Source organism: Myodes glareolus, chromosome 23 (assembly GCF_982192425.1).
Source record: "Myodes glareolus chromosome 23, mMyoGla1.1, whole genome shotgun sequence".
Lineage (NCBI taxonomy): Eukaryota > Metazoa > Chordata > Mammalia > Rodentia > Cricetidae > Myodes > Myodes glareolus.
The window spans coordinates 5452445-5467606 of NC_142048.1; the positions used below are offsets into that span (position 1 = coordinate 5452445).

At 48.1% G+C, this 15162-nt stretch overlaps 1 protein-coding gene across 8 annotated transcripts in view; it reads left to right on the forward strand.

Moving 5' to 3' along the window:
• Positions 1-2: 2 nt before the first annotated feature.
• The window catches only part of C23H19orf44 (chromosome 23 C19orf44 homolog), a 16336-nt gene continuing 1176 nt past the window's right edge, over positions 3-15162 (forward strand). For 5 of the 8 annotated variants that reach the window (XM_085680371.2, XM_087901036.1, XM_087901039.1 and 2 more), the window contains exons 1-7: positions 3-259; positions 1989-2733; positions 5510-5783; positions 7536-7609; positions 9933-10407; positions 12025-12120; positions 13077-13243. In XM_085680371.2, the coding sequence (XP_085536497.2) occupies positions 1990-2733; positions 5510-5783; positions 7536-7609; positions 9933-10407; positions 12025-12120; positions 13077-13243 (1830 nt within the window). In that variant the 5' untranslated portion in view covers positions 3-259; position 1989. The remainder of the gene's footprint in view (positions 260-1988; positions 2734-5509; positions 5784-7535; positions 7610-9932; positions 10408-12024; positions 12121-13076; positions 13244-15162) is intronic. The other 3 variants (XM_087901035.1, XM_087901034.1, XM_087901037.1) reach the window with 3 other exon arrangements.

Consider the following 15162-nt stretch of genomic DNA (forward strand, 5'->3'; position numbering starts at 1 on the left):
TGGCCCTGGGGTAGTCTCCTGGGGCAACGGCACCCCGGGACCTGTGCTTTGCGGCAAAAGCCAGGCTCTGTCGTAGCGGCCAGGCGAGGCGAGAAGAGGCCGACGCATCTCCTCAGGTGACTTCAGAGTGAGCATCTGGTTTCGCGGGGAAGTTCGGGAAAGAGGCGCCATCCCCGCAGCTCAGTTTCCCCAGTTGAAGCGTGCCAGAGCGTGATCCCGTAAGGCTTACTCCTAAAGGCGAGGAAACTGAGTGGCAACAGTATGTACTGCTTAGTTCCTTTAACTTGTGTGTTATGTTAGTCCGCATCTCCTTTATTTTGCGTTATGTTAGTCCGCATCTCTGGTAGCCCAGGCTGGCCTGGAGCTCCCTGTGTAGTCGAGGCTGTCCTTCAACTCCTGATCTTCCCGCGTGCAGGACTTTCAAAGTACTGAGATTGTAGACATGCACTCCCGCGCTCGTGAATACATAAAACTTTTTAAAAAGTTTATACAATGCAATGAAAATTTTTACATTTATTTGTTTGGTCAGAGGAAGAATTGCAGGAATCAGTTCTCTTCTTTGATCATGTGGGTTCTCGGAATAAACTCAAGTCGTTGTGGGCAAGGGTTGAGCCAGGACTCTTCCCCTCCGTTTTACAAGTTAATAATACCCTATCCACTGTATTCCCTACTCCGGTGGTTTGCGCACTAGTTCATGGGCATCTGAATTATTTCCCAGTTTTGTATTTTGTGAATGATCTATGAATATGTTCATAATTTCCTTTTCACTTGGGCCCCTTTGGAATGAGTTACTCCAGATTTTATTGTCCTGTATCTTTTTCTTTCTTTCCTTTTCGTGTGTGGAGACAATTGTGTTCTTTCTCTATCAGGCAGTGTGATTTTCTGCCACGTGGGAGATTTGGCACACAGGAGAGTAACATAAGGGAGTCTTATAAGTAACCGCATTGGGTCAGTGAGTTGATGTCACATTGGAAAGGTGTGAGCTTAGTTCCAGAACACACATGGTAGAGCGGAGACCCAAATGCTCTGTTGTTTGTCCTCCGATCTCCACAGTGCAAACACACACACACACACACACACACACACACACACACACTAAATAAAATGAGCCAGGCAGTGGTGGCGCACGCCTTTAATCCCCAGCACTTGGGAAGGCAGAGGCAGGCGGATCTCTGTGAGTTTGAGGCCAGCCTTGTCTGCAAGAGCTAGTTCCAGGACATGCTCCAAAAGCTACAGAGAAACCCTGTCTTGGAAAACAAAACAAACAAAAAATAAATAACTTAATAAATTGCAATCAAATGTTAAGATAATTTTTAAAAAGAAGAGCTGGAGAGGTGCACTGATTGCTCTTGCAGAGGACCTGGGTTCAATTCCCGCACTCACATGGTAGTTCACAATGTCTGTAACTCTAGCTCCAGGGGATCTGACCTTTCTTCTAACCTCCAAGGACTCCTGCATGATCAAGGTGCACAAACATACACTCAATTGTGTACACATCCACATATTTTTTATTTTTGTCTTTTTTGAGACAGGGTCTCCTTACATAGCTCTGACTGGCTGGCTGGACTTTTGCTGGCTGCCAAAGAGGGAAAGGTAGCAGATTTCTGAAAAAGAAAGAGCCACTTGAAGCTAGGTAGGTCCCCAGGGCCAGCACTGGGGAAAGGGAAGTGAGTTCCATTGCCCAGGCTGGCCTCAAACCCATAGAGGTTCATCTGCCTTTGCCTCCTGAATGCTGACATTAAGGGTGTGTAGCATCACAACTGATTAAAAGATTTTTAGCCAGACTTTTAGTGGTGGTGCACATCTTTAATCCCAACACTCAGGAGGCAGAAACAGGTGAATCTCGTGAGTTCAAGGTCAGCCTGACCTACCGAGTGAGTTCCAGGACAGTGAAGGCTACACAGAGAAACCCTGTTTTGAAAAAGCAAAATGAAACAAAAATAAATGAATACTTTAAAAAACTAAAAACACAATCTTGGTTTTCCTAGAATGACTTCCACAAGAAGGCCCATTGGCCCTCGTCATGGTGTATTTGACTTCAGTGATACGTCCTTAGAGGACTCAAGGATGGAAGAGATAAGAAACATCCAGGCCCGAAGTCTCGGCCAAGTGACACTGGGGCAGAACAGAATCCTAAAGAGAAACCAAACGATGGATGAAAAATATCTGATATCCAAAGAGGAGGCTATGGCAGGGAGGGGGCCAAGGTTGGACTTGAGGCCCCCCACTATCTCCTCCAAGACCAGAGCCAACGAGGCCCTCAGGAAGCTGGCTCAGATTGAAACCAAGATCCGGAGTCGGAAGCAGGCACTCACGGCTTTGTCTGACACGGAGTCTGACTCAAAGACCGGCGAGCAGCGACGTCAGAAGGGGACAGATGCAGCGTCTGATGTTCCTTCTCAGCATCCATACAGAACTTTCCAGAAACAAGCCTGTAAAAGCCCCATGGCAAAGAGCGATGGGCAAAGAGAGCAAGGTAGCAGGTTTTTGAAGAGAAGAGAGCCACCCACTGAAGTTAGGTCCCCAGAGCCCGCGGTGGAGAAAGGGAAGAGTGTCCCACCACACAGACAGAAAGAACCTGCTGGAAAATGTGATGGTCCCGACAGTGACGAAGAGGAAATGAAAATATTGCTCAGAAGCTTAACGGAGTCTTCTAGAGAGAAAGAAACAAATATGAACCAGGTGCTCACTAGCACCAAAGTCAGCAGGAGCGATCCTGGAAAGTTGACTTCGGTGAGGTTTTCTTTTGTTGGTTTCAATGTTTTAGAATTTTTGTGATTCTAGGGATGGAACCCAGAGTTTTGAGCATCACAAGCAGATGGTCAGCTAGTGAGCTACACCTCAGAGACACCCCCCCTTCTGTGCATATATGTGCGTAAATTAAAGAGGGTTGTGAGGCGCCTGATGCGGGTGCTGAGAACCAATCTCAGGTCCCCTTAGAGAGCAGCAAGTGCCTTGTCCTAGTTAGCTTTGTCAACTTGATATAACCAGAAATCACCTGGGAAGAGAGAAGTCCAGTTGAATGCTTGCCCACATCAGGTGGGCCCACCACTGTGTTCTGAAGAATTGTTTATTGGTGTTTATTGATTGTTTATTGATGTGGAGGGCTCAGCCCACTGTGGTCTTGTGCCTGGATGGTCTTGGGTTGTGTGAGAAAGCTGTTCTAGCCCGTGGGAGCAGCTGTGGTGTGGCACCGTTGCCAGGGAGATGTGACCAGACATCCCAGCCCAGACGGAGCCAGTCCAACTTGGAGAATGAATGAGTTTACTGGGGATACTTAAGGAGCAGAAATGGCCGAAAGACAGCTGATGACCATAGCCCAGGGTGAGCGATAGCTCAGGGTCAAAAAGAGAAATCTTTTTTTTTTTTTTTAAAGATTTATTTATTTATTATGTACACAGTATTCAGCCTCCATGTATGCCCACATGCCAGAAGAGGGCACCAGATCTCATTACAGATGGTTGTGAGCCACCATGTGGTTGCTGGGAATTGAACTCAGGACCTCTGGAAGAGCAGTCAGTGCTCTTAACCTCTGAGCCATCTCTCCAGCCCGAGAAATCATTTTTTTAATAAACCCATTCTTTTTATTTATTTATTATGTACATAGGGTTCAGCCTCCATGTATGCCTGCAGGCCAGAAGAGAGCACCAGATCTCATTACAGATGGTTGTGAGCCACCATGTGGTTGCTGGGAATTGAACTCAGGACCTCTGGAAGAGCAGTCAATGCTCTTAACCTCTGAGCCATCTCTCTAGCCCAAGAGAAATCATTTACTAAAGCCATGGCTCTCGATTTCTTGATTTCCCCAAGCCTGACTCTTCTGGGCCTGGATTCTATGTAAATTCAAAGTAGCAGTTTTGGGTGACCCCTGTGGAGGTGCCTTACGTCCAGTCAGGAAGCTGATTTATCTGCTGACCCAGCAGCTGACTTGTCTTGCCCTAGCGCTGCTGATCAGCATGCAGGACCTTGGGTCCTGCTTCCCCTGCACCCTGAGTGCTACCTTCTGGCACTACAAGTGAGCCTACCTGGAGGGGAGAGTTTCTTGTTCTTTGTTTTGTTTTGTTTTTTGTTTGGCTGGTTGGCTGGTTTTTTGAGACAGGGTTTCTCTGTAGCTTTGGAGCCTGTCCTGGAACTCACGCTGTAGACCAGGCTGGCCTCGAACTCACAAAGATCCACCTGCCTCTGCCTCCCGAGTGCTGGGGTTAAAGGCGTGCGCCACCACCACCCGGCTTGTTTTGTTTTGTTTTTTCTATGTATGTTTTTGTTTATTTTCTCTATGTATCCCGGGATGTCCTGAAATTAGCAATGTAGACCAGGCTGGCCTCGAACTCACAGAGCCTGCCTCTGCTTTCTGAGCACTGGGATTACAGGTGTGCATCTGGACAGCACACTTTTGACTCAGTCCTATTCCCCTTGTTCACTCTGTCACGTGTGTAGGCTCGGACCGTCACACGATGTTTTCTCAGTCACCTTGTGGGTATCAGACATAACCCTGCTGAAGCAATTTGGAAGTCCTTGGCTCTGAGCAAGTGTCAGATGACTGAAGATACTTGTCACTCAAAGAGACACTGGAGCAGCTCAGCTCGGGAAGGTTCTAGGCCCTGCTTTGATACCTGCTGCCTTCTCCAGGGCTCTTTCATCTGTTCTGCTCACCCTCGCTGAGCTGGGTGGGACCAACAGGGTGCAGTTCCCTCTCCTTGACTGTACCCGCATCAGCTAGCTAGGCTGGGTGCAGAATCCGCACCAAGGAAAGAAACTCGGAACCCAAGACCCTCCTTTCTCAGCCACGCCCACCCCATGATCTTCCAAATGTGTACTTGTGTGACACACGTGTGCAGGTGTGTGGAATTCAGAGGTCAGTCTTGGCTGTCGCTACAAGATCTCACTGACCTGAGGCTCACTGCTGAGCCCAGACTGGCTGGCCAGTGGTCCGAGGGACCCACTGGTGTCTGCTTCACCAGAGCGGGACTGAAAAGTGTCCACACCCACATTTCAGGGTCAGACTCACGTCTTTGTGCTCATGTGGCAGGTACTTTACTTGTCATTGTCCCTTAGAGTAGGGATTTTTTGTTTGTTTGGTTGGTTTTCAAGATGGGTTTCTCTGTATAACATTCCTAACTGTCCTGGAACTCGTTCTGTAGACCAGGCTGGCCTCAGACTCACTGAGATCCACCTGCCTCTGCCTCTCGAGTGCTGAGGTTAAAGTTGCACACCACCATTGCCTGGCTATATATATTTTTTAACATTTATTTATTTGCAAGTAAGTGTGTGTGTATGCATGCACACCCGCTTTAGTGTGTACACATGTGTACACGGAGCTAAGAAGACAACTTGCCAAGGTCAGTTCACTTCCCTCCACCACATGGGTCTCAAACCCGCAGGCTCTGCAGCAAGCGCCTTTGCTCCCTGAGCCATCTTGCTGGTCATCCACCCACTAGTGGCTCCTGGGATGGTAAGAATTTATGTTGTTTGTGTTGGTAACTTCAGCCCTTTCTTTTTACAAAAACAGGACCCACCTCCAGCTCAGCCAGGAGTCTTGTCTCTGCTCTCTGTGGACCCGACCAGCTCAAAGCCTTCTCATCCCTCACCTTGGCTAGACGCCCCCTGGACTCTCAATGCTGAGGACACAGCCTCCCTCACATCCTCACCTTCCATCACAAATGACCTTTCAATGTCAGCATCTTCAAAGATGGGGTGCATCAAGCTGGCTTCCTCCCCCAGCAGGAGTGAGGTGGGGTCTTCAGAGGAGCCAATCTCAGAAGCTGCTGATGACAGTCTCCATGGTAACCCATCCCCTACTGTCCCAGGGCATTGTGGTGGGCAGGATGTAAGTGGTGGCAATCCTGTCACACTGGCAGCAGGCCTGGGTGAACTGCCAGTCGGTTGACAATCTTTCTCTCAATGCTACTAGAGCAGCATTGTGGAGCTCGAGGCCAGCACGACATACAGTCCTTGTACCATTGAGATAATAGCTAATAGATAATCGGTGACTCCTTTGTCTGTCCCTCATTTCTACCACTGAGTGTTGAGAAGGCAGGCCTGTGTGCCAGGCCTGGGCCTGAGTCTATTCTTCTCTCATAGCCTACCCTTGGTCAGAGAAAGGGAAACACTGAAAAGCTGTGGATGGCGCTGGAGCGAAGGCTCAGTGGCTAAGAGCTCTGGCTGCTCTTGCAGAGAACCAGGCTCAGTTCCCGGCACCCACATGGTAGCTCACAACTGCTTATAACTCCGGTTAGGGGATCTTATGCCCTCTGCTGGACTCTGCAGGCATTAAACACACAAACGTGAAGACAAACACTCATAAATAAATCTAAAAAAGAAATGAAAAGTTGTGGTTGTTGTTGTTGATAGTGGTGCCCATCTGTCATTCTAGCACAGAAGAGGGCAGGAGGAAGAGCAGGAGGACCAGGGCTTCATGGTCACCCTCAAGTGCCTACTTTGTCTGATGCCCACCTGGGTTATATGCAACCCTGTCTCAAGAACAGTCCACACCCTGGGCTATTTATTTAATGGGTTCATTTAGCAGTGCTGAGCTTTGAACTCAGGGCCTCCTGCATGCTAGGCAAGTGCTGTACCTAGGAACTACATCCCAGACTAGATAATTCAGAGAACAGAAGTTGACCTGGCAGTGGGTTCTAGACTTCTGTGGCCTGTGTGGCAGGGGTGTCTTGCTGCTTTGTCACATTGTCACTGGGTGGGATGAAAAACGGCAGGAGGTGGTTCTGTTGAGGGACCTCGAGGGGCAGAACTGATTTTCTTTTTTTTTTTGAAACAGGGTTTCTCTGTGTAGTTTTGAAGCCTGTCCTGTATACAGACTAGGCTGGCCTCGAACTCACAGAGATCTGCCTGCCTCTGGCTCCCGGGTGATGGGATTAGTGTGCACGACCACCCAGCCAGAACTGACATTTTAGTAATTGGCTATATTCTTCACTCCACTGTACTAACTTTGTAGTCTTGTTCTTTGACAATCTTATACACGTGTGCAATGCATTCTGGTACTGTCTCTCCCACCCGTTAATTCCTCTCCCAGATTCATGATTTTTTGTTGTTACTTTTGTTCTTTTTGAGACAAGGTCTCTCAACATAGCATGGCTGTCCTAGAACACACTATGCAGACCAGGCTGGCCTCACAGAAATCCACCTGCCTCGGTTTCCTGAATGCCTAGGATTAAAGGCCTGCACCATCTTGCCTGGCTTCTTTTTCTTTCTTTAAAAGATTTCCTTATTTATGCATTTTCTGTGTGAATTCGTAGTCTGCATGCACACTAGATCCCATCACAGACGGTTGTGAGCTGCCCTGGGGTCCTGGGACTTACTGGGAACTGAACTCCCTCAGGAAGAGCAGCCAGTACTCTGAACCTCTGAGCTGTCTCTCCAGCCCCGACATCTTTTCTTTATTGTGATATTTGAGGGGAGCCCATGCCCGTGGGGCCCGTGGAGCCCGTGGGGCATTAAGGACAACTAGCAGTTGGTCTCTGTCGGGCTTGGCTGCTGGCACCTTTCCATCTCACAGTGCACTTATTTTTAAATTACAGATTTTAGAATTAATATTTTGTCCATTGAGGATCTGGTTCTGGCTGATGGAGAGAAAATAGATGTGGAACAGAAAGTAAGTATAATGGGTCATTTTATTGTACTGATTTATCATGTATGTATTATGTAGTATGTATGTATGTATGTTTGTAAGACAGGCTCTCAGTCTATAGTCCTGACCAGTCCAGAGTTCTGTCTATCAACTGGACTGGCTGCAAACTCAGAGCGAGCCTCTCTCCTTTGCCTCCCCAGTGCTGGGATTAAAGGTGTATGCCATGCATTTCCCCATTTTGTGTGTATGCTCACTGTGCACCACAGCCCACAAGTGTTCTGCAGCGGTCACCAAAGAATGTTCTGACTCACATGTCATGAGTTCCACCATTTAATCAGAGGGTGGTGGAGGCGCACGTCTTTATTCCCAGCACTCTGGAGGCAGAGGCTGATGTATCTCTTGAGTTTGAGGCCACTGGTCTACATGATGAGGTCCAGGACAAACTAGGGCTACACAGAGAAAGCCTGTCTTGAAAAATAACCACAAAGAAAAGAGAGAGAGACAGAGGCGGAGAGAAAAGAGACACTAAGTCCAGAAGGGACCCCATGGGCTGGGAAGATACTTAGCAGGTGAAGGTGCTTGCCTCCAAACCTGACAACCCGAGTTCCCGCTGACTCCTGACTTTGTCCTCGGACTGTCACATATGCTTACATGTACACACACGCTAAATAATATGCATGCTTTCAAATGTGCACACACAGAATAATACACGTGCACTCACACTTATATGTACGCACTATATTACACACGTGAGCTCACATTTGCACACTCTAAATACCATGTGCGCTTACGTATGCACACACACACACTAACACAGGTGTGCTCACTTGCATGTACGCACATGTCATCGTTTCATTATTTATGCCCAGCAGCTGTTTATGGTGGTTCTCCAGCTGTTCCTATCCTGGGCAGTCCTAGATGCTTGTGTTAGTGTCATACTAACACAATAGAGTGACTTCCACAATAGCTAGCGCTAGTTACATAGAGAGACACTTTTTCAAAAAACAAGAAGTGATCAGAACCACTATCCCTGCCCCGCCAAACAGGGTCTCACTATGTAACCCTTTCTGTCCTGGAACTCACTTTGCAGACCAGGCTGACCTCAAACTCACAGAGATCCACCTGCCTCTGCCTCCCAAGTGCTGGGATTAAAGGTGTGTGCCACCATACCCGGCCATAGACCCTCTTTACAGCTTTCAGCATGGCTGAGTGGGATGCAGTCCCAGCCACTTGTGGCCCCAGGCTCCTATCTGCCCCATCAGATGTGTGTTCAGTGACACACAGGGTGCACCTTTAAAGTTCATAGGACCATAAGGAGGTACCTGTTTGCGTGTATAGGGCATTTTTGTTTGTTTGGTTGGTTTTTTGTCTTGTTTTTTGAGACAGGGCTTCTCCTGGAACTCTGTAGACCAGACTGGCCTCGAACTCACAGAGATCCACCTGCGTCTCCCTCCCGAGTGCTGGGGATTAAAGGCATGCACCACCACCACCTGGCTTTTAATGGGTATTTTTATTCTATTTTATTTTAAAATACTTATTTATTTATTATGTATACAATATTCTGTGTGTATGTCTGCAGGCCAGAAGAGGGCGCCAGACCTCATTACAGATGGTTGTGAGCCACCATGTGGTTGCTGGGAATTGAACTCAGGACCTTTGGAAGAGCAGGCAATGCTCTTAACCACTGAGCCATCTCTTCAGTCCCTTTATTTTATTTTTTAATTATGTGTTTCTGGAGGCGAATGTGTACGTGCATGTGTGTGCATGTGCGTGTGTGTGTGTACGCTGTGGGAGTCTGCTCTTCACCCTCATGTTGTCTAGGGAATCTCATTCAGGTTGTTGTGCTTCCTCTTCCTGCTGAGCCGTCTTTCCAGTCCACAGAAAAAATACTTTTAATTCTTCTCATTGGAGATATCAGGGGGGCAGGGTCTCGCTCTGTAGCCAGGCATGACCTTAGATGGAACAGTCCTCCTGCTTCTGTGTTCCAAGGGATGAAATTACAAGTGTGATATACCACAGCTGTCTTTATTTTTACTTTTGGTTTTCTGAGACAGGTTCTCATGTGGCCCAGGCTGGCCTCAAACTCACTATGTAGCTAAGGCTGGTCTTGACCTCCTGATCCTTCTGCCTCTGCCTACAAATGCTGGGATTAAAGGTGTGTATTACTCTGCCTAGATTACTACCTGTGTTTCTGAGAGAGGGTCTTGCTGTGTAGCCCAGGCTAGCCTAGAATTTGCCATTCCCTCTTGAGTGCTGGGTCACAGACGTATGCTGCTGTGCCTGGCTGAAGGGGCATTTTTAACCTTTCTAAAATTCCCTCCACCTCTGCTGCCATTGCTCCTTTTAGGGGGAAGATTCTGGAAGGGAAGGGATGTCAGGTAGAAGCTCTCCACCCATGTCACCCGCTTGGCTGGAAGAGCAGAGGGCTACCCAGCACAAGAGCGCTGCATTTCAGGGTGCGGCCATTGTGGTTGCTGAGGAAGAGGGCCTTGCCACTGAAGTGTCGGAGCACCTGGGTGACAGTTCTGCCGAAGCTGTCCAGTCCCAAAGTGTGTCCAGCGTGCCGTCTGCGGAGACTCACACTGCACTTGAGGCCAGTCTGGCTTACTCTGAGGATTTTGAGCAGTACTCTGGCCCCTTGACCTCAGAAGCGTCACTTGAGAGGACACTGGACACTTCATCGCAGCTGTTGTCCAGTGGGCAGATAGATCATCTTCCCAGACTGTCCCCAAAGAAAAAGTGGGGTCAAGGTGTGGCTGGAGTCATGAAGGAGACAGCCGTGCAGACTCTTGACCCTGCCTTTGCTGGCCAGTGGAGCAAGGGTGAGCAGGGGCCCACGTGACACTGCAGTGTCTTTGGGAGCAGGCAGAAAAGGATAGGTCCTCCAATCTGGGCTCTTGCCATTAACCAGCTTTGGGGGATGTTGGCACCCTGTTTCATCTTCTCAGGATAAGGAGGCAGCAGGTAGTGTTTCTGGCCTCCCAGCTCTGATACTTAAATTTCAGAACCAAAGACTTAAGGCCAGTCCAGACCCTGGGGTGACAGTTAAATCTGTGGACATTTAGGGCACGGGCCCCGGGGCAGAATGCTCCTGGTGCCTGCTATGGGGAGGGGACAGGAGGATACCTACCCACCAACCTGTCTGCAACCCCTGCACCCAGGTCCTCACTAGGTGCAGTCCAGACTGCCATCCACAAGGTCACATGTTTGACGTTAGTAGCTAGTGTAGTCTGCTTTTGCTTTGTTTTGTTTGTTTTGTTTTTCCCGAGACAGGGTTTCTCTGTAGCTTTGGAGCCTGTCTTGGAACTAGCTCTTGTAGACCAGGCTGGCCTCCAAGATCACAGAGATCCATCTGCCTCTGCCTCTCAAGTGCTGGGATTCAAGGTGTGCGCTACTACCACCTGGTGTCAGTGTATTCTGAAAGCATCTCCTCTTATCACACCCACTGGGACTTTCCAGATGCTTCTGTCCTTTCCAGCTCTTTCCAACTGTGGTCTCAGGCTTCTTTCCTCACCAGCATTGCTCTGGACCTTTTCTCTAGTCAGCTGCAGGCAGGGGGCTGTGCTGCTCACACCTCCCCCTCTGCTGGGGAAGGCTGCAGTTCTCTTGATGGTTTTGACTTTGGGGCTTCACTTGACCTTGTTGTCGTGGCGGGGTGGGGAAGAGCATCGGCGGTCAATGGAGGCCATTGGAAGGTACTAAGCCCCCTCCTTGCTCCACGTAAGCCTTTCAGGGTTGTTTGTGTTTTTGAGACAAGGGTCTCCTTTAATCTAGGCTGGCTTCAGATTGGACAGTAGCTGAAGATGACCTTGAACTTGGTCTCCTGCCTCAGCTTCCTGAGTGCTAGGTGACAGGCCTGTGCCACCACTCATGGCACGGGGATGATGATCATCATCAGCGGATAATGGACTTTGTGGAAGGTGGATGAGCTTTCTGAGAACTGACGCCCGGCCCAGCCTGTCTTTGGAGGAAACCTGAATTAGCTTTTAAAGTTCACAGTGCAGACTGGGAAGATGCTCAGTGGCCCAGTGCTGGCCTTGCAAACATGAGGATTAAGGCCTGGAACTCCAAAACCAATGTAAATGCCAGGTGGTTGTGGTGGCCCACCTGTCATCCCAGCCCTAGAAGGCTGAGTCAGGACCCAGAATAAAGTGGGCATGCATGGGGGACTCCTAATGGGAACATCAGTCTGCACATGCATACACACATGCACACACGCACACACAGGAAAAGTAGATGAAACAAAGATGCTTGTTCACGTGTTGTTCTGGATGCCAAGAGGATGAGGCAGATTTCTGGCTCAAAGCAAACCTGGGTACCATGGTTTCCAGACCCATTTCCAACCAACCAGTAAGCAATCCAGGAGACAGGGATGGGAACTGCAGCTTAGCTCATTGGCATTGTACCACACTCAGCAGCCCATCTTTGTCTTGGGCCAGCTGGTGGCATGGCGGCCATTGGCCCCACCCTTGGAGGCGCCTACGTGGACCCAGTACCCATCGCCAGTCACATTGTCAGCGCGGACGCTATAGAAGGTAACAGACAGCTGGGACCTCATTCCTTCCCCACAGTGTCCAGCCATTCCTGCAGCACAGGGCAGTACTTGCTAAAGGTGACTTTCTGGGGTCCCTGGGGGAGGGGGTTGCAGCAGCTGACAGGGTGGTGTTGAATAGCCTAAGGGTGGCTAGAACCTCTTTCTGTCTTTGGTGAAGGGACACCTAGGTTTAACCAAACCCAGGAGTCTAGGAGTCATGGGCTGGTGGTCAGCTATCAGAAAAACCTTGAGTCTGTTCCAGCCTTGCCATGCAGTCACTATTGGGTCATTTTGCCTATCTCCAGTTTTAGTTCTTTTTTAAAGTCCCTACTTTGGCATTCCTAAGCCTGTAATCAAATCTACTTAGGCAACGGAGGCAGGAAAATCACTTGAATGCAGGAGTTTATAGTGAAGCCTCTCTCTTCTCCCACCCACCCCCTTCCGAGACAGGGTCTCACTGTGTAGCCCAGGCTGTTCTGGAACTCACTTTGTAGACCAGGCTGGCCTCGAACTTACTGAGATCCGCCTGCCTCTGCCTCCTGAGTGCTGGAATTAAAGATAAGTACCATTAACACCCAGTGAAACCTCGTCTCTTAAAACAACAACAAAAAGACCAACATTTTGTCTTTGGGGGTGGACTGGGGGTAGGGTTGGGAGGCTTTCCGTGCATACATAGCCCAAGCTGGCTTGGAGCGTCAGATCCTAACGCCTCATATGCCTCTGCTGGAATGACAGACATGTGACACCATGCCCAGCTAAAGATTTTTCTTGACCTTTAGTGGAGCTCATGTATGTTATGTTGGTTAATATAGAACAGAGACTCAGGAAGAACTTCATGGCTGTGAGGGCAGACTGGCCAGAAAACAGAAGGTCTGCAGGAATCTGAGGGGGAGGGATTGTGGGCGGCACAGGTGGCACTCAAGAGCCACTGAGCAACATGGGCTGTGCTGGTTGCAGCCCTGACAGCCTACAGCCCTGCAGTGCTGGTGCTGAATGACATGCTGAAGCAGCAGCTGAGCCTGACGCAGCAGTTCATCGAGGCCAGTCGCCATTTGCACGTGTCCCTCCTGCAGTCCCTGGACGGGGAAGCATTCCACTACCACACCCTGGAGGAAACCAGAGAGGTAACTGGTCATAGCCCGGGTGGGCTAGCAATGGGACTGGGGTGCCTGTCCCCTCAGGCTGGACTGCACTCTGGACACCATGTTAGGGATGGGTACAGGCTGCAGCTGCTTGTTTCTTGGGCTAACTCTGGAGAGCACCCTCCCCACTCTTTCCTTCCTTTTTTTTTAATTTATTTTTTTTTCATGATATTTATTGAGCCCTACATTTTTCTCTGCTCCCCTCACTGCCTCTCCCCTCCCCCTTCAACCCTTCCCCCAAGGTCCCCATGCTCCCAATTTACTCAGGAGATCTTATCTTTTTATACTTTCTATTTCCCATGTAAATTTTATCGATGTAAGTCTCTCTCAGTGTCTACATTGTTGTCTAAGTTCTCTGGAATTGTGGTTTGTAGGCTGGCTTTCTTTGCTTTATGTTTAAAAACCACCTATGAGTGAGTACATGTGATAATTGTCTTTCTGTGTCTGGGTTACCTCACTCAAAATAATGTTTTCTAGTACCATCCATTTTTCTGCAAAATTCAAGCTGTCATTTTTTTTTTTCCTGTGTGTGGTACTCCATTGTGTAAATGTATCACATTTTTTTTATCCATTCTTTGATCAAGGGGCATTTAGGTTGTTTCCAGGTTCTGACTATGACAAAGCTGCTATGAACATAGTTGAGCACATGTCCTTGTGGCACGATTGAGCATTCTTTGGATATATACCTAAAAGTGGTATTGCTGGATCTTGAGGAAGGTTATTTCCTAATTTTCTGAGAAATCACCACACTGACATCCAAAGGGATTGTACCAGTTTGCAGTCCCACCAGCAATGCAGAAGTGTTCCCTTTTCCCCCACAACCTCTCCAGCATAAGTTGTCATCAGTGTTTTTGATCTTGGCCATTCTTACAGGTGTAAGATGGAATCTCACAGTTGTTTTGATTTGCATTTCTCTGATGACTAAGGATGCTGAACATTTCCTTAAGTGTCTTTCAGCCATTTTAGATTCCTCTGTTGAGAGTTCTCTGTTTAGGTCTGTATTCAATTTTTCTTTTATTGGATTATGTGATCTTTTGGTGTCCAATTTCTTGAGTTCTTTGTATATTTTGGAGATCAGACCTCTGTCTGATGTGTGGTTAGTGAAGTTCCTTTCCCGTTCTGTAGGCTGTCGTTTTGTCTTGTTGACCGTTTCCTTTGCTTTACAGAAGCTTTTCAGTTTCAGGAGGTCCCATTTATTAATTGTTTCTCTCAGTGTCTGTGCTACTGGGGTTCTATTTAGGAAGTGGTTCCCTGTGCCAATGCATTCAAGTGTATTTCCCACTTTCTCTTCTATAAGGTTTAGTGTGGCTGGCTTTATGTTGAGGTCTTTGATCCATTTGGACTTGAGTTTTGTACATGGTGATAGATATGGGTCTGTTTTCATTTTTCTACATATTGATATCCAGTTATGCCAACACCACTTGTTAATTAAGCTTTTTTCCATTTGACATTTTTTGCTTCTTTATCAAATATCAGGTGTTCGAAGATGTGTGGATTGATATCTGGGTCTTCAGTTAGGTTCCATTGATCCTCCTGTCTGTTCTTATGCCAGTACCAGGCTGTTTTCAGTACTGTAGCTCTGTAGTAGAGTTTGAAGTCAGGGATTGTGATACCTCCAGAAGTTCTTTTATTGCCCAGGATTGTTTTGGCTTTCCTGGGTTTTTTGCTTTTCCAAATGAAGTTGAGTACCATTCTTTCAAGGTCTTTGAAGAATTTTTCTGGGACTTTGATTTTCCTTCCTTTTTTAATGGAGGGTTTCTCTTTGTAGCTCTGGATGTCCTGGAACTCACTCTGTGGACCAGGCTGGCCTCGAACTCGAGATCCACCTACTCTGTCTCTTGAGTGTTGGGATTAAAGGTGTGTGCCACCACTCAGCTGATCCTTATTTTTACATTCATTTT